This window comes from Opisthocomus hoazin, chromosome 2 (genome assembly GCF_030867145.1).
Source record: "Opisthocomus hoazin isolate bOpiHoa1 chromosome 2, bOpiHoa1.hap1, whole genome shotgun sequence".
NCBI classification, from domain to species: domain Eukaryota; kingdom Metazoa; phylum Chordata; class Aves; order Opisthocomiformes; family Opisthocomidae; genus Opisthocomus; species Opisthocomus hoazin.
Window position 1 is genome coordinate 104,104,656 of NC_134415.1, and position 17,303 is coordinate 104,121,958.

The 17,303-nt window shown below is 42.0% G+C and overlaps 2 protein-coding genes across 5 annotated transcripts in view; one reads left to right on the forward strand and one right to left on the reverse strand.

Moving 5' to 3' along the window:
* HMGCLL1 (3-hydroxy-3-methylglutaryl-CoA lyase like 1) overlaps nt 1–14,349 on the forward strand; it is a 121,359-nt gene extending 107,010 nt beyond the window's left edge. Inside the window, exons 9-10 of the mRNA XM_075414655.1 lie at nt 11,929–12,057; nt 14,269–14,349. Of these exons, the coding sequence (XP_075270770.1) occupies nt 11,929–12,018 (90 nt within the window). The 3' untranslated portion in view covers nt 12,019–12,057; nt 14,269–14,349. The remainder of the gene's footprint in view (nt 1–11,928; nt 12,058–14,268) is intronic.
* The window catches only part of GFRAL (GDNF family receptor alpha like), a 28,492-nt gene extending 13,817 nt beyond the window's left edge, over nt 1–14,675 (reverse strand). For 3 of the 4 annotated variants that reach the window (XM_009942337.2, XM_075414651.1, XM_075414650.1), the window contains exons 1-6: nt 12,577–12,656; nt 11,275–11,409; nt 4,313–4,471; nt 2,394–2,837; nt 1,623–1,679; nt 575–893 (exon numbers count right to left, since the gene is read on the reverse strand). In XM_009942337.2, coding sequence (XP_009940639.2) covers nt 575–893; nt 1,623–1,679; nt 2,394–2,837; nt 4,313–4,471; nt 11,275–11,409; nt 12,577–12,640 — 1,178 coding nt within the window. In that variant the 5' untranslated portion in view covers nt 12,641–12,656. Of the gene's footprint in view, nt 1–574; nt 894–1,622; nt 1,680–2,393; nt 2,838–4,312; nt 4,472–11,274; nt 11,410–12,576; nt 12,657–14,596 lie in introns of those variants that run through there. The other variant, XM_075414652.1, reaches the window with a different exon arrangement.
* Between the last annotated feature and the right edge of the window lie 2,628 nt (nt 14,676–17,303).

Genomic DNA, 17,303 nt, shown 5'->3' on the forward strand with positions numbered 1-17,303 from the left:
TCATGAGTTTGGTGGTCAGTGCATGTTTCAGGGCAGCTTTTTTCAAGTATCGATATGCTTGAGATGAAAAGAAAAAGACGAAAGTTTTCTGAACTGGCCAAGTTGTTTGCGTAGCTGTTGGGTAGAAAAGGTCGGACTCCACAGCGGAAGAGGTAATTACTTTAACCAAACAAACTTCGTCCGATCTGCTGCACAATTTGTGCAAACTGCTAGAGAGCAAAGGTGCAGACTGGCAGATGTTATCTGAAGAAAGCAGTAATGAAAATATGCAATGGCATAGTTTGTCCAGCAGAAATGGTGTTAAGTATCGTGAAACAGGCAGAAGAAAAGCCCACACTAGATTCCAGACCATTCTGACATTGAACCTTTTCAGTTTACTCGTGGAATCACTTGTGGAATTGCCACAGTTGACGCAGACGTCTGTGAAGATGTCAAACACAAGTGAGGACATACAGTAGATACAGTGCAGAAAAGAGTTTTGGTGTAGAGGTGATATATGGTGTATAAATAAAATTTGTTTGATCAAATCGTTCTTCAAAAGCACATTACTGGGCAAAATCTTTCTTCCACTTACCTGCACAGTTCATTCTCTTCACACATGTGGATTACCTTCAGACATGATGGGGGTGGAACTGCAGTAACTGCACAGGGCTTGCCATGGAGAAGTTCTTTGGCTCTGTGGCAGGATTCATCAGGCTGGATACAATCACAAAATATCATCATTTCGGCAACTTCAAGAGGCATGTTTCGATAGAAGAACCTTATGGCTGCTTCACATTCTTCCATGTTGCATTTCTTATTTACTGAGCAAACCTTAAGGTACAGGGACAACTGTTGGTTACATACTTCATCTTCAACACACTCCTTGTTCACATCCAAACAGGTTCCATTTGCTGTGTATGTGGAAAAGAACAGTAGTTTTTAAAATGAAATCACAACAAAATTTTTCTCAAGTGATGACTGGTAGTCATCCTGCCTGCAACATTCCCATTAAAACCAAGTTTGTCTCCCAAAAACTTTGATCCAGCTCTTCCAGCACTGTCTCTTTTAAGCCCATTGTATGAGCTTCGTAATTCTCCCTTCCACTTCTTGGCCCACATAAGCAACCGTCCTGCAATTTTCTACCCCTGCCAGATAACTAAGGGAGAAGAAAGGGAAAACTGGCAAGATGGAAGCTTTTTCATGGTATGTAACAGTTTCTGGAAGCTAGTGGCTAGTAGATACCTGAAACTGCTGAAATGTCCAGCATACAGTCTCATGCTAGGCTACATAATAAGTAATGGAGGAGAGAATACAAATGGCATTTCTGTGCTTTTAAAGCTAGTTTAGGTGTTTCTAGCCTACACTATATAACCTCGAAAAAGATCTATATAACTCTGACCCTTAAATGTTTGTGGGATAAGATTTGCCTCTGTAAATTTAACAGCATCAGGATTCTTACGTGACATTTTTGGATTCCTATCTACTCAGTAGCTTAACTGAAAATATGTTGACTCTATTGATGCCCTGATCTTCAGTAACTTGAATGAAAATTATTCATTTTAATCTCAAGACACATTCTACACTATCTGAAAAAGGAGCTAAAACCAGTTGTTAGGATTCGTAAGTAAATTCAGGCTTACCTTGTTTGGAGAGAGCAGATAAACTCCATTGTAATTTTGTTTCCATGCTAATATTGTCTAGAACAAAAAGAGATGGATATAGGCATAAGTGATAAATCATGTCTTAGCTTAGTTTTTAACTTTAAAGTGTTGCCCATGTTGCTGGCGTAGTGCCAGTACTAAAAATAAATAAGAATAAAACAAATTAGCTTGACCAAATAGGACCTTTCAGCTTGTTAATAAACTCTAAAATCACTGTTACATATATTCATGAGTTTTGGAGTGAAAGCAGAGTTTATCAATGTCTGCTGATAACATTTTCTACATAATTATAGGTCCGGCGAACTCAAGAAGAGTTTTTAGAGCTGCTGAGCACGGTATAAATTCAGATTTCTTATGAATGTATAAAGGTCAGAGGCCTTAATGTTTTCATCAGTGCACCCAATTTTCAGGCTGAACTAACTGCTTGTCATGAGCCAAAGTCAAAGCAGACAGACAATTCCTGCTGTTAGAAAATTATTGTTATTGGTCTTATATTGTTTCTAGCTGTAGTGTAATACTACAAGGGACAGATTTGGATCAGGTTGTATCAAATTAACACATTGAAGGACAATAGTATTTGAACTCGGACTATAATTTGGCTATCAGATTATTCATTCACATCTAAATAAGCCTCTCAAAACTAGTCTGTTCCAATGTTAAACTGTAAAGGATTAAGAAAACCTTTTTTCACAGACTTGTGCACACAACTGTTATGTATGAAAGCGTTCAGACTGCTGGAATACCACTAACCTATGGCCGTGTCCTGATTTTTGTCATCATCAACATCATCATCATCATCGTCATCACCATGTTCGTCATTTTCACTGGCTGCTGAAGCTTGGCTCTCTTGAGAGTATTGTAAACAAGGGTTGTTAAATATTCCCTTCCATATTTTAAGGCATCTCATCTGAAGTGGCTCCGAACACTTGCACTCTCCCAGCGCTGTTTTCCTCAGTTCTTTCCATGCTGACAGACACTCCTGGCTGAGCACTGGGAGCCGGCATTTTGCTGTGTCTGCCGGGCACGCTCGCTGGAAGCTCTTATACGCTGGAAAACAGTGGCGGTCCTCTCGACAGCGTTGCTTTGCAATACTGCAGTCGTTCTCTAGTTCTTCCAGGTGTCTTTGGTCTTTGGGGTTTCTGTGTTGCCTAAAACTCAGTTCAGTATCTGATCTTGAGGAAGTTTCCAAATGTTCTGTACAGACACCAACAGAGATATAAATCAAATGGAAGATGGAGCATCATCAGCTCAAAACAAACTCAGGAAAGGGATAATCGTCTTAATGCAATAAAGTTAATGAAACAGCCCTAGTTTCATTCTGAGCTGCATGTAAATATGTAATAATTTCAGAGTCTTGCAGACTAATGCATCTTCCTCATGCTTACTGTTTCCTGGTAGCTGTGTCATACAGTCTACTTTAACAATTCATGTGCTAACAGTAATACGAGAAACTCTCACTAATCCTTACTGCATAAAGGGATTTGTCTCACATAATTTTGACTACCTACAGATCGGACATATCATGGATTATCATCTTAATTCAATGCATAATTTGTAAAGAGAGAATGGGCATTCCAGAAGATGGTTCATTCATTACCTAAAATAGCCATTTAATATAGACAGGGAGAATTACCCCTGAAACTATCTATCAATACCATAAGTTATCACCTGTAGGTAAAACCAATAACAGTGTAACTCCATCCAAGCTTTTTGCTATACTGGTGAGAAATGTAATCTCAGTCAGCAAAAAATATAAAATTACTTCAAATTGCTGGAAGCAAAGCAACTTCCAGTGACATCAACATCAGGTTTTAGATACCCACTCTGCTTGTTTGGGTCAGGATGCTATTATTTCCTGTGCAACAAAGCCATATATTCTACTACTGTGTGTTGCACACCGATTGATGCCAGCAGGGAGTGATGTGTCAGAGCTGGGAGTGAACCTTGGGGCTTACTTTCCAGACTCTCATCCACTGGCTGATTTTACCTCTCTCATGTCAGCTCTGCTAGTCGTTACTCCAGCAGACATTGGATCAGAAACTGCAAGCCTTTAATGAACCAAGTAAGTTTCAATTATAGAAATAGGTTTTCTGAAGGGAAAAGAGTTCTCAGGATAATAAATAAATTTAAAGGAGCTGGGCTCATTGCTTTCAATGGAATTTTAAAAAGGATGCACTTTATATATTAAGTACGGCTTTATGAAGGTAGTAACGGTGTTTCCCGCATCCAATAACCTCTCCTAGATGTAGTGAAGGTGCTCCTACAACACAAAGTGACACAACTGCACAGCTGTGCATCCCCATTCACCCACGCTCCATTCACAAGGTGGCTGGATGCGGCTCTCTATATGTAACATAGATCCAGTGGCGCTCAAGCCTGCTTGGGCAACAAGTAGCCCTCAACATATGTAGTATTATCACTCTTGCTTTCCGTTGGAATGAGCAAGAGCTCACATGCGTTTTATTGGTTTTGTTTATTTTAAAGTAGATATGGCATTGCTATCATATGCATGTCAGTGGGCAAATATCATAGAAAGGAAAAAACAAATTTTTTGGGCGAATGATCAGATTGGAGAAATATGTAAAGAAACTTGAATTCACTTAAAACGAAGGTTAAAAAATTATATATGTCTTTTTGTTCTTCACAATTAAATCTTTGTGTTTAGTTACCTTTATCAATGCTGCACTGTTTCCCAAGCAAAGTTGTGATGCTACAGAAATCGTCTGTAGTGCAGACACAGCTTTTAAATTCTGGGTATTCATCAGCCAGGACCTGGATGATTTTATTACATCCAATAGCATCTTCTGCCTTGCATCTATTACCTAGAACTTACCATTAAAATTATAATGTTGTTAATGTTCATGAATGCTTAAGGGATATGGTTACATAAAACAATTCAATTCAAGCACATAAATAATATGTTTTGCCAAGAGAAGATGGTTTGAACTTAGTTTTGTTTGAAAACTTGTCATAATTTACAAATTTTTAATACCATTCAGAGTGATATAATAAAATTGTGGGTATGATATTGCCTTCTTTTATTTTATCTGACTCATTGCCAGAACATCTGTTTCTGTTCTCATTTCCAAAGTACATAAAACCTTAAACCCGTACCTTTTATTCTAGGTAGATGAGGTACAGACACTAAACTAAAAATGTGCATGGGAGTCGAGGGGCACATCCTGACCTGAGGCACTGAAACACTCCACTTGGTCCTGTGTAGAAATGACGTGCCTGGTACAGGGATGGGAAGTCACAGTGTGGGGTGAGGTACTGCCATGTAACGGCACAAGAGAGGGGACGTAGGAGGGCAGGCACAGTCCCATGATGATGGTGGTGCTAAGGCCATCCTGAGGGATGTCATGTCTGGTTCAGATCCCTCATTCACGTGAGGATGGTACAAGCCTGCAAATGCCTGGCTGTTTGGATATGCCCTTGGACTGCTACTCTGTAGAACAACTTCACTGCTGAAGTTTGGCAATGACAACAAATTTAAAGTAGTCCAAGAATATTCTGATTTTTTATTTTTTCATAATAAAAATAAGAGAGAAGTTAACATAAAAAATGCAGAAACCTTAGTTTGCCAATCCAGTTTCAAGCCCATTGCTTGCATGTATACTTGGACCCAGTGACAAAGACGCTCACAAATGCTGTCAGATCATATTTTCATTTTATGTGTAGCAAAAATAAAAAGAATGTACTAGTTTGTGGTACAAAGATTAAACAATCAACACTCTATGGGCTAATGTTTTTAAAAGTATTTCATCACTTATAATTGCTTAAGAGAGTTACAGGTTACTTAAGAAAGTCACATAAAAGCAGTTTAATACCATTTAAGAAAGCTTTATTTTGTGAAAGCCATGATCTACCTTGTCAAAACAGGTATTCAGGTCCTCAAGCCAGCACATATCCTCCCTTTGCTTCATGGATATCAAGTATCTTGCAATACGTAGCAGAAGGAGTATGCGGCGCACAAGATCCAGGCTGGTCACGGGACAGCACAAGGATCGGTTTTTACTCTCCTGAGCAGGTACGCTGTTGTCTCTGCCCTGACAACGGTGGTGTCTGGCTTCCTGCCTTGCTTCTTCCCAGATGACTAGCATGAAGCAGCAGAGACTGTGTGCTCTAGTAAAACTTCAAAGCTAGCAGCCATGTGTCACCACCACCGTGGACAAGCTTTAATGTGGTTAGGGCTTTAATGTCATTTACATATAGGTGACACAAATAGCAGCAGCAGGCAGTCTAGGAGAAGGCCTGCAAGAGGAGACAGTGCATTTTGCCTGTGCCTGAAGGAATGAGTGTTAGCTGTTCCAGAGCGCACATCCCCATCCTGCCACCCCAAAATCCTTTTTCAAACAGTGTCTGCGTTGCCCTTTCTCCAGTTGCTGCTGCTGACTGAAGAGGATTTGGGGATGTGTTAAAATGTGCACTGCTACAGAGGCATGTTGCAGTCCAGCAAGAGCTACAGCCCCCAGCCTCTGCTCCCACTTCACCTCTTGTATCAGCAAAGGAGGAGGTCATGGTACCCAGGCGTGCCTGTATCTCTTCAGTCCCACTCCAACTTGCCTTCTGCATTTTCAGAAGTAGAGCATGACCCTGACACTTAGCCCTCACATTTCTTTCTTTTTCTTTTCCCAATAGCCAAGGAGCTCAGGAGATCTAAATAGCTACAGAAGGTCATAGACATAGGACACTCCCCTTTACTTCACGTAAAGATAGGGTGGAAAGTATGGAGTGACATGGGAACTATGGAGGCCCATGGAGACGGGTGGGTGGATATTCTACTCTATATTTTATCAAGTGGGTAAGAGGTAATGAAAGTATTTTGGGAGAGAACTTCAAAAGGACAAATTCCAGAGGTAGAAACAGAACAACAAAGATCAGGCGGAGCTTGTGTAAAAATCAGCTAATTTACAAAATTTTTTACTATGTTCTTCAAGGTCCTGAGGAGAGGAGAATAAGAAACACAAATCCCAGTATATTTTATGCAGCAACCCGGCCTCACCTAGCTCATTTATCTTCATGGCACTAACAAGTTGTGATCAGGGGTCAGGTACAGGGGCTCTGTTCACAGTGGCCCTGTGCACCATGAGCAGATTGCGTTGAATCAGAGCAGCTGACAGCCGGGGGTGAGAGGTAGGTTGTGGGGTTATGAACATACAAAGGGCATAGACAGACTCAGGAAGCACATCAGATTTATGGGGTTCGCTTGCCTGGCCTCTTGAAAGCTGGGTAGAAATAACCTATTATCAGTATTTGTCTGTTTGTACACTGTGTTGATTCAGCTGTTATGAACAGCAGAAAATATTTGATTGCTGATTTTCAGTTATTGTTGCTTTATCATTGATCAATTCTAGGTAATATATTTTAGCTGATACATATGCTTCCAAGGCATTTACAAAAAGTGTTGTCTGACCTAATACTTGGCAGCCATTGTTCATAATTCAGTTTATTCATGCATACATAATTTAAGTACATGGAACCACAGATAGAAGCATGACAGGGTAGAAGCTGACACTTCCAGGGTGATAATCTCTGTTCTTGCACAGTCAGCTCTGCAGTCATCTCAGTGGGAAATGCATTTGAAGACTGCAGAGGAAAGTATTGGGTTTTCCTCTCTAGCACTGGTGAGACAACATCTGGAGTGCTGTGTCCAGTGCTAGGCTCCTGAGGACAAGAGGGACATGGGCATACTGGAGTGGCTCCTGCAAAGTGCTGCTGATGTCATTAATGGACTGGAGCATCTGTCCTACAAGGACGGGTTGAGAGAGCTGGGATTGCTCAGCCTGGAGCAGAGAAGGCTCAGGAGCGTACCTACAGACATATCTGTGCATATAAATACCTGATACGAGGCGGATGAATAAGGCAGGAACAGACTCCTCAGTGGTGTCCAGTGACAGGACAAGAGGTACAAACTGAAGTAGAGGAAATTCCATTTAAAGGTCAGATTTTTTTAATTTTTTTTTTTAATGTGAGGGTGGTCTAACAGTGGAAGAGGTTGCCCGGAGGGGTTTTGGTGCCTCCATCACTGGAGATATTCAAAATCCAACTGGACACAGTCCTGGAAGACAGCCTGCAGTTGACCTTGTCTGAGAAGGGGCTTTGAACTAGATCTCCAGAGGTCCCTTCCAACCTCAATGATTCTGTTATTCTAAGAAAAATAAACTCTTCCAAACCTAATTAAAAATGTGATTCCTTAATATTTAAGTGATCTGAGATTTTTTTTTTTCTTTTGAACCCAGATGTTTCCAGGTCTGAAAAATTAAGAAAAGGTATACTTGTGCTTAAATCGGAGCTCAGAATTTTCTATTTTTTTCAGTGACATAAAGGAAGAAAAAAACCCACGAAATCTGAAACCTCAAAATCTTCATTCTGCAGTGCTGAAACATTTCTGATGTTTTCAAAGTGAAAACTTTTGATTCCATCAAAATTAAATATTTCAGTCTTTTCCATCCTGACCTGGAAGCTGACTCACAAACATTTTAACCCTTTTTTTGTTCACTGTATCTTGGAACAGAAGAGGAAGTGGAAGAAAGTTTGGACTTAGAGGGCTGTAAACTGAGACTCTGAAAATGCTGCTGTAGCAGCAGAGGAGTAGTGATGGGCAGTTTGACAGAGAAAGGAGTGACTCAGGCAGTTACCTGGGGAGTGCCCCCAGACCTGCTCTGAAGAGCAAAAGATGGAGGTCCTGATAATGCATACATTTAACTTCGAGGTTACAGCCTGAGGGACTGAATTATTGAACTCATACACAAAGTAGGAGTATAATTATCATTTTTAGTTAGGTTTTTCATAAAGAAACTAGCAAAGGGAGTATTTGCCCCCTTGCCTGTTGCCTTCAACTAACATGTCCACGTTCAGCACTGAAGGGCCTTTTCCATTTATACAGCTCATCCATAAAGTTTTCAGTCTTGCATATGTAGAGTACCCTTGACAGACAGTATAATGCTACTCTTATTCATAATGCTGCTGGTAGATTTTCTGCCACTGTTGCTGTGACTCACTGAGAGGTACCATCAGCTGTCTGACTGCGGGTTTACACCCTCTGGGGTCATGGCACCTAATAACCACATTTGGAATCATTTGTCCTAGACCCAATGCCATATTTGAGTGCCCTGCAATGCTGGAGAGTCCTTGTCAAAGGCTATTATCCTAAGGAAATATATACATGCAAAACCAAACAAGCAATCACAGGAGGAGTTTATTTGCAGAAGGTTTCTCTGACCCAGTTACAAATACCGTTATTATCATTGAAGAAAGCACACAGGACAATAAGTGAGGGAAACCACATATCATGAGACAATGCAGCAAAACCAAAGGAGAGACCACAGAAGTCATCATGCTGGCCCACTTCATCCGGTTGCAGGGTATGACGAAGAACAGGCTACAGTACAAATTGTGATACTTGAAGTCAAGTAGCCTTGGTGTTCAAGCCTTTGTGAATGGTGTGAGAGAAGCAAATTCACTTTCCTCTGGTTTGGGGAAGGGGTTTGATTCTAGAGACCTCATCTTTAGGTCTTGAGCCTGAATGTACTGCATATTACAATACTTTATTCAAACAGCAGCTATGTCTTTTGAAACTGTTCCGTTTCACATAAAATCTTTAAAAACTCAAGAGAAAATGAGCTAAAATCCAGTTCCTTTGGGGACTGTTGTAACCATTAGGTTATCATGTATTTTTCATTTGCTTTATCTGTTCTGAAAAGAATTCATCCATTCTATGCAAAGCAGATATGTATCTGGAACAGGACACACGAAGAAGGACCTCTCAGAGCATCTTCTGCTCTAATTATTTTAAATACAGCCTTATGACTTGGGACACTTGTGTTCAAATCTCTGCAACAAATCAGCCAGACAGAGGCGTTCAGGTAGCTCACACTGCAGGTGAATGTTCTAGCAATGGGCTATTGAGGATGAAGTCAGGCAGCATCTTCTGCTGCCTGGCTTCCCACACAGACCAAATGTGAGACTGGGTCCTGACGTCAAGACAGGAAGAGGGACATTCACTTTATCAGCTCTGCTGCAACTGAGGCTCAGAACAGATTATGGCATCAGGACATGGCTGGTTTTGTTCAAATAATGTCAATATAAGAAGAAGGGAGGTTTCCATGGAGATATAGATACCTCTGATTTACAGTGACAGAGAAGCTGCCTTATGTTATTAAGTTGCCGGAACTGAAAGTTATGTATCCAAATACCCTTGGCTGCCTTTATGAACGGGATCAAGGCATGGGCTAGGCTAATGGCAAGTGACTGTGTCTATAATGCTGCACTTCTGCATGGTGCCCAGTCTGGACTGAGCCAGCTAGACTGTGAAGATAACGTGGGGCTGCAGTCACTCCCAACAGGCGGTTTTCTGCAGCCGGCGTGGGGGTAAGATGGTTTAGTTGTATGGATACATGTTGCCCCATGACAGATGAACTCAGGGCCAGCAAATACTCCCTGGCCCATTTTATTTGCTAGTACTGACGTAGCCTTGGCCGATCAAGGCCCTTGACATTTATCAGTCAACAAAGGCGTCATTACTATCTTGGTCTAATGACATTACCACACTGTACTGCCACTCTTCTTCTCCCTTCTGTATTCACAGCACCTAGCAAGTGAATACTCAACATTTAACAGCAAGGTCTTGGAGGGATTTAAAGAAAGAGAGAGATGGTGACTGATACCCAAGATTGGTTGAAGAAGATAATAGGCACCTGGAGAAAGGAACATCTTCATCTGAACAACAACAGAGATTAGGATGAGTTTCAGGTCGAACTTATAACACCTGGTCTTCCTCCACTTAAAATGTACTTTACTTGGAAATGATGCACCAAGCATTGGAAGTACAATAAACCGAGACAGAGGCTGCTTTTCTGCTTTCATTTATGTGAGAATCTGTTTAACAATTCAAGGAGGCTTAGTCACATCATAACCTGCAGTTTATTGTACCATCACTCCCTGCAAGTGAATCACTCTGACATGTAGGTATTATTCACTGAATAGATACAATGTGCCTCCCTACAACACTACTTTCTTTGAAGCATGTTTTATTTGATTTATTTCTTGTTCTGATACAATATTGGAAAATTACTCTAAGTAACTACTACATTGTTTTGGGTATAGTGTGAGAGCACAGAATCATAGAATGGTTTGTGTTGAAAGGGACCTTTAAGATCATCTAGTTCCAACCCCCCTGCCATGGGCAGGGACACCTTCCACTGGAGCAGGCTGCTCAGAGCCCCATCCAGCCTGGCCTTGAACGATTCCAGGGAGGGGGCAGATCAACTCCACCAAATTATGGAAAGCAAGGTTGGAACTTTTTTCCATCTGCATGGTGGCTTTGTTTAACAGCATCCCACAAGAGCATAATGTCTGCTGAATTCAGACTTCCTGAGTTGGTTCAGAGTCCAACTTTGTTCATAGTCCAGAAATTTCATTTGTCACCTTACTGAAGAGCCAGTGTGATTGTTACTGAAAATAGTATTGGCCATTGCCAGGGATTTCAGAAGCTGACCGTCTTTTGCCATCGTTTTCTTTTTGAAATTTCACTGACTTCATTCAGTTACCACAGCAATATTATGATAAACTATGAATATGCAACCATTCAGCAGTTCAAAATAAAGCTGTGTACACCATAAAGAATTACCTGAAATATTGCAGACATCTTCAACAACACTCCAGACACTGTCACATCCGTTTGCAGCGTTTATACATTGCTCCCTCAAGTGCAGACAGTCAGTAGTCTGGGTAGTAGATATACTTGTGAAGTGCATGAACAACACTGTAAAAAAAATAAAATAATATGATGGCTATTTAATGCAAAAGGTATTGTACTGATCTTTTTCATTTACATTTAGATTATAACACTATAATTTACTGTAGTTTATCTATAGATTCAGATTTTCTACCAAGTTACTTTTTAACAGAATAAAATTTTTCCACAGTTTCACAAATGGAAAGTTAAATATAAAATTTAAATTTTCAGAGTGTGGCATATTTTGCATTGTTTTTAGCCCAGTATTATAACATCAGCCATAGCTATATATGACATCAGTCCATAGATTTATAGACATGACTGCAGTTCTGAGATCTGTAATAAATTGTAGAAAGGAAGACAGTATAAAATTCAGAGGAAACAGCATTTTATTTGGACTGTAATTTCATCAAGCTAGAGACTACACCGGAATTCCTATGAATAGACTGTGTGAAAGAGAGTTGACAGCTACACAACTGTCAGATAATAAATGAGGTTTTATTTCATAATACAGTACTGCTCACTCTCTTTATTTTTACTTCACAGATGCATCATTTCTTGAAAGCACCCCCCACATTTGTGTCTTTATCTACTTCCCTGAGTGCATTGAACCTAAAGGCCGTGTTAATTGCATGAAAAAGTTCTGAAACCAAAGACTGATATGGAGGTTTCAAGGTAAAGAATTTTAAATCAGCACCACCTCTGGCTTATCAGTAGAAAATTAAATTGCCTTGCTAAGAAAAGACAAATCAGTTGGGGTTTAGCTCTTTCATCAACATTCCCATGGTAACACAGCCTCTAATTTGTAACCATGTGTCTTAATTTTCTATAAAATTAAGTTTCAGATACTGATTTCAGGCCTTATCAAAGTAGCTGCTGAGCACCTGGTGGGAGTGTTTTCGTTAGGTATTGAAGGATACAGCATCTCCCAGACAAAGACTGTTTTTTCCCTTTTGGTCAGGCAAGTTCTTATGTGTTATTGAGGAATTTCCAGCATTGTTTAATTCCTTAAACATCATCTGCGAAGCGCATGAAGTATTGTCTCGGGACCTGTCCAGACTCTATCCAGAGAAACGAAATGTTTCCGGTGATACATTTAAGAAATAAGAAATTAAATATCAAATACCACTCAATAATATTGAAGAGCCACTGCTGTTTAGAGGTGTTGCTATCCCTTCTTGAAGTGGTGCTTACCTGTGATATAATAGTGCTGCCATAGGGAACGCTTTCTGGAAGCATGTTGATAAAGATGAAGCATTTGTATAAAGCATATAATGCTTTATAACTGACAGGTGCAATAGCATCGAGTGTGCCTATGAGACACAGAAGAGGCCACATGTGCTTACTATAGCTGGTGCTAATCCTTCCCCAGTTGTTCGTATTCCTGCCAGTTCTCAGACCTGTGCGGGGCTGGTTGTGATTTCAGTGATTTCCAGGCTGAAACACTCTTTTAGCTTCCCCTGTCGGTCAGCCTGGAAGATGGATAGATGGCAATGCCTCCTGCCACTTGACTTTGAGGCATGTGCAGCTGGTCCATCCGTAGGAACAGTTTTGGCTCATTATGACAGCATTTTAGTCCTGGGATTGTCTCCAAAAGTTCTTTCTAGTTGTGAAATTACTCACCATTTGTTCAGATGACAGAGGAAAAAAAGTTGCCAAACATGTTACAGGTGAAAATGACTGTACATATAAGACAATACAAAATTAGAAACCCAGGAAGGTATTTTGCTGGATGACCATTTACCTGTTTCGTAGGTACTAAATCAATGGAAGATTTACACTTCTGATTAGGATCTGCAGCACAAAGACTCTGTGCTGTCTCCCTCCTGTTAAGACAGCTTTGGAGAACCAGTGACTGCAAATGAATAGCCGAAGTAGAACTGATTGAGCAGCCAATTAGCAGCTCCTGCCCCTTTGTGAGGGTTATTTCAGAGTGTGTTTATTTCCAGCCCGCCTGGAAACTGTGCCCAGAGAAAGGAGGAGATGCTTCTGCAAAATGAAGAGCCGAGTGGCGTAATCTATGATTGAAGCTAATTCAGTCCAAGAAAGGGCTTCTCTGGATTTAATGATGTACAGTAGACAGGTCTTTTGTTTCCTCAGCAGTACACACTGTCGCAAGCCTACAGGAAACAAACTGGCCTATATGACTGTAGAATCAGTTGCTTAAATTGGCAGTTATTACTTTAGTAGTTCACCTGCGTTATTTACTCTGGTGTTTGGAATACTAAGTGTCTGTTTTCTACCTAGAAGAGTTCAGGGCATCTCAGAGTTAGTTTGCAGCTAAAACTATTAGAGGGATCCATTTTGACATGAAGACATATAAATTTAGATTTCTACAGGTGTCTGTATTTTTGTACAGGTGTCTATTGATTCACTGGGTAGGTATAAAACTCCCTGTTCTGAAGGATTTGGAGTTTAACGTGACAAGGGGGGGGGGGGAAGGAGATTGTAGAACCTTCATTTTGAAGATTGCGAACTGAGGAGCAGAGGAATTACAGTGTCTCTCCCAAGACTGCAGAATTATTATCTGGCAGGTAGTAGAGAAAAACGGGAAGCCAAGCTATGGTTTCTATCCAATGGCAAGAGCAGCAAGATAGCTAGGTCCGAAGGAGAAAGGCAAACTATAGCTGAATATAGTTTGAATATAGTTAAAAAGTGATAAAGGACGACTTTATTCTAACTGAACCTAGAGGAGGTTTTGAAGAGTGGAATACGAGTTTAGAGTAGTGGGATGTTAGAGAGAAAGGCAGCACGTATACAATACGTAGGGAGTGGGAAAGGAGAATGAAACAAATTAAAATATACTTGTCTCATCATCTTCTCTTCTACCAAATTCTTCTGTAGCAGCTATGTTGATTTTCCCTCTCCCTCTGTTCAAACCCAAAGGGAAATATCAACAGCCCTCTGCGCAGCGCTGCCAGCGCTAAATGCACTCCGCTTGGCAAGCGAGTGGCAGTTCGTTTGGAGCAGGCATCCCGCCCGCGGGTCCCCTCGCCCGTTCAACTTCTGCTCACCGCCGGCCCGGCTGCCCTGCCTCGCCTCCCACCGGGCCTGGACCCCGCACGCCGGGCGCGGACCCCTGGAGGTTGCCGGGATGCTCCCCGGGACCGGGAGCGAGGGGGAACCCGCGGAGAGGAGAGGCCGGGAGCGACGGGGCAAAGCGAGGGTCCCGGGGAGGATCCCCGCCCCCCCCCCCCCTCCCCGCGGCACTTACCGAGGCGGAGGAGCGCGGCCATGGCCGGCGGCCGGCGGCTGCAGCTCAGCGCCCGGCCGGTGGCGGCGGGCGGCAGGTGCCGGGGAGGCCCCGCCCCCTTCAGCACCGCCGCGGGGGACAGCGCCCCGCCCGTGCGCTGGGCGGGCCGCGGGCAGGCGTGGGGCCGCCACCCTGGCGGTGCCGGCGCCGGCGCTGCGCCCGGGCAGCTGCCGCGGGGGAAGCCCCCCACAGCCCCACACCGCCCCGCACCGCCCCCCACCCCGCTGGTGCGCCCCTCGCCCACGTCGCTCTTCTTGCCGCCATCGTGGAGCCGGAGTGCGTCGAGGGGAGACGCGGCTCTCGGGGGCTTTCCACGGGATCTGGCGAGCCCTCCGCGTTCAGTCCCACTCGGCTTGCGGAGGAGGTCACAGAGCAAGTCTGCGGCTGCTGCCCACAATCTCTCCGGAAAATGCGTGTTGCTGTGTCCGATCGTCTTCTGTAAGCACTGCTCAATGCGTTTTAGAAGTGCATCTATTTGATTTTATCTTGGATGTGGAACAGGATTGTGATCTATCAAGGAGAGCGAGCAGCTGTGGAGCAGACCAGAGGACCAGACAACTGGCCTATAGTCTAGACCCCCACTGGACTGCAGGTCTAACCTAGAATCACAGAGTCATAGAATGATAAGAGTTGGAAGGGACCTTAAAGATCATCTGGTTCCAACCCCCCTGCCATGAGCAGGGACACCTTCCACTAGACCAGGTTGCTCAGAGCTCCATCCAGCCTGGCCTTGAACACTGCCAGGGCCGGGGCAGCCACAGCTTCTCTGGGCAACCTGTGCCAGTGTTTCACCACCCTCACGATGAAGAATTTCTTCCTAATCTCTAATCTAAATCTGCCCCCTTTTAGTTTACAGCCATTCCCCTTTGTCCTATCACTACACACCCTTGTGAAAAGTCCCTCTCCATCCTTCCTGTAGGCCCCTTCAGCTCCTGAAAGGCTGCTATAAGGTCACTTCAGGAGTTTCACTAAAATACGTGAAAAAAACTGTTGGCCGTACAGAAGTGAGCAGCTGACTTGGGTACTTATAAAAAATAAATAAGCTATAAAGCATACAACCGTACACCTTCTGGCTTCACTGGATGCCCTCTGCTTTTGCACTGGAAGGAGGAGTAAACAACAGATCCCTATCGATTTCACCACACTACTCATGAGTCTTGTTTTCACAAGTTGCTTCTCCCATACAGAACATTTTTAATTGGATTTGGCCCTTGAATGCTTAAAACAAAAACTTCCAGTATATCCAGCAGAGACAGAGATATAATGAGTGAAATCCTGTCCCTATTGGCAAAGTAAAACTTGAGCAAAGTCCAGATTTTGCTTATTTTCTTGTTTAGCTCAGGAAATTTCAATCTTGCATAGAAGTTCTTCATTTTTTAGCTCAGTTTTTAACTTAGTCAATTTATTGTATTCCCCATTTAAACTCTTAGACCCAAGGTTTCTACATACTTGTCTTTTTTTTGGAAAGTGTATGCAATAAAATAAAATACTATTTCACCCAATATATCCAACATTCAGAAAAAACCCCTTGTTTTCAAGTAAAAGGATTAACCTGAGAAATGAACATTATTTTATCTGTGAGACAAATTTTAGGTTGGAAGGCTAAATTTGCCTTTGCCTTAATCCATTGTAATGTGCAGCAATAGGTTGCGACGCGTCTTACAGCGAGGGCTGAGTTAAGCTGATGTTTAGTGTACTGTCCTTCCTCTAATGCACTCTCCAGGTTAAGCACATGCATTGAATTTGCTAATATCAGAGAAATGAGATGGTGCCCTCTGCGCAGTCCAGAACAAACGGAAAAAAATTGCCTTTTTGGAGGTGGAGAGGGGGAGAGATTGTCTTGCAGTCCTTGTGACTGCTGGGCACAAGCTTATCACTACAGTGACAACAGGAAAGGAGGAGGAGGTCAGGATATCAGACCTCCAAGACTGTGAAATAAATATGTAGAGAGACAAAGTACCAGAGTGATGGTGGCACAACAATTTGTGTATGCAGGAACAAATAAGTTGTGATTTAAACTCTATGTCTAATGATGCCATGACCAAGCAGAAACACTGGCATGAGAACTTCATTTTTATGCTCCTGAGTTGCTAGTGGAGATATTGGAATACCAGAGCAGCTAGAGGTAACAAAACCCAATTAAAGCTCAGCTTTCAGATCATTTTCAGTATTAATAGATGGGATAAGAAATGCTCCTTCCTCACCTGACCTTATTTTGATGGACAGGAAGCCCAGAATTCTTTAAGATGCTATAATTTCTGTCAAATGCAAAAGGCATTAAATTCCATATCGATCTTAAAATCTTAACCTGTCTTCTCGCTGCCATTTCTATCTCTGTTAATATCTACTGGTCACTTTTAGGCTTATCTTTACTGAAAACTCCCAGTGGTTATTTTTATTCAAAAATCCAGACAGATAATATTTGGAATGTATGCAAATATTTGGAGCTTTCTGGAGTAAAAGGTCCTAGAACTGGCAAAAAACTCTTAACTATTTTACACAGGTAAGCAGTAGATTTTTAAATGCCCATTAAATTTTTCTGATGAAGTGGTGCATGAAAATGTGTCTGAACTAAAGAAGAAAATGCTTAGGTATTTCTTAAAATTTGTAAAACTAAAGAAACAAATACATATGAATATTTGCATCAAAAATATTTATTTCAAAAAAC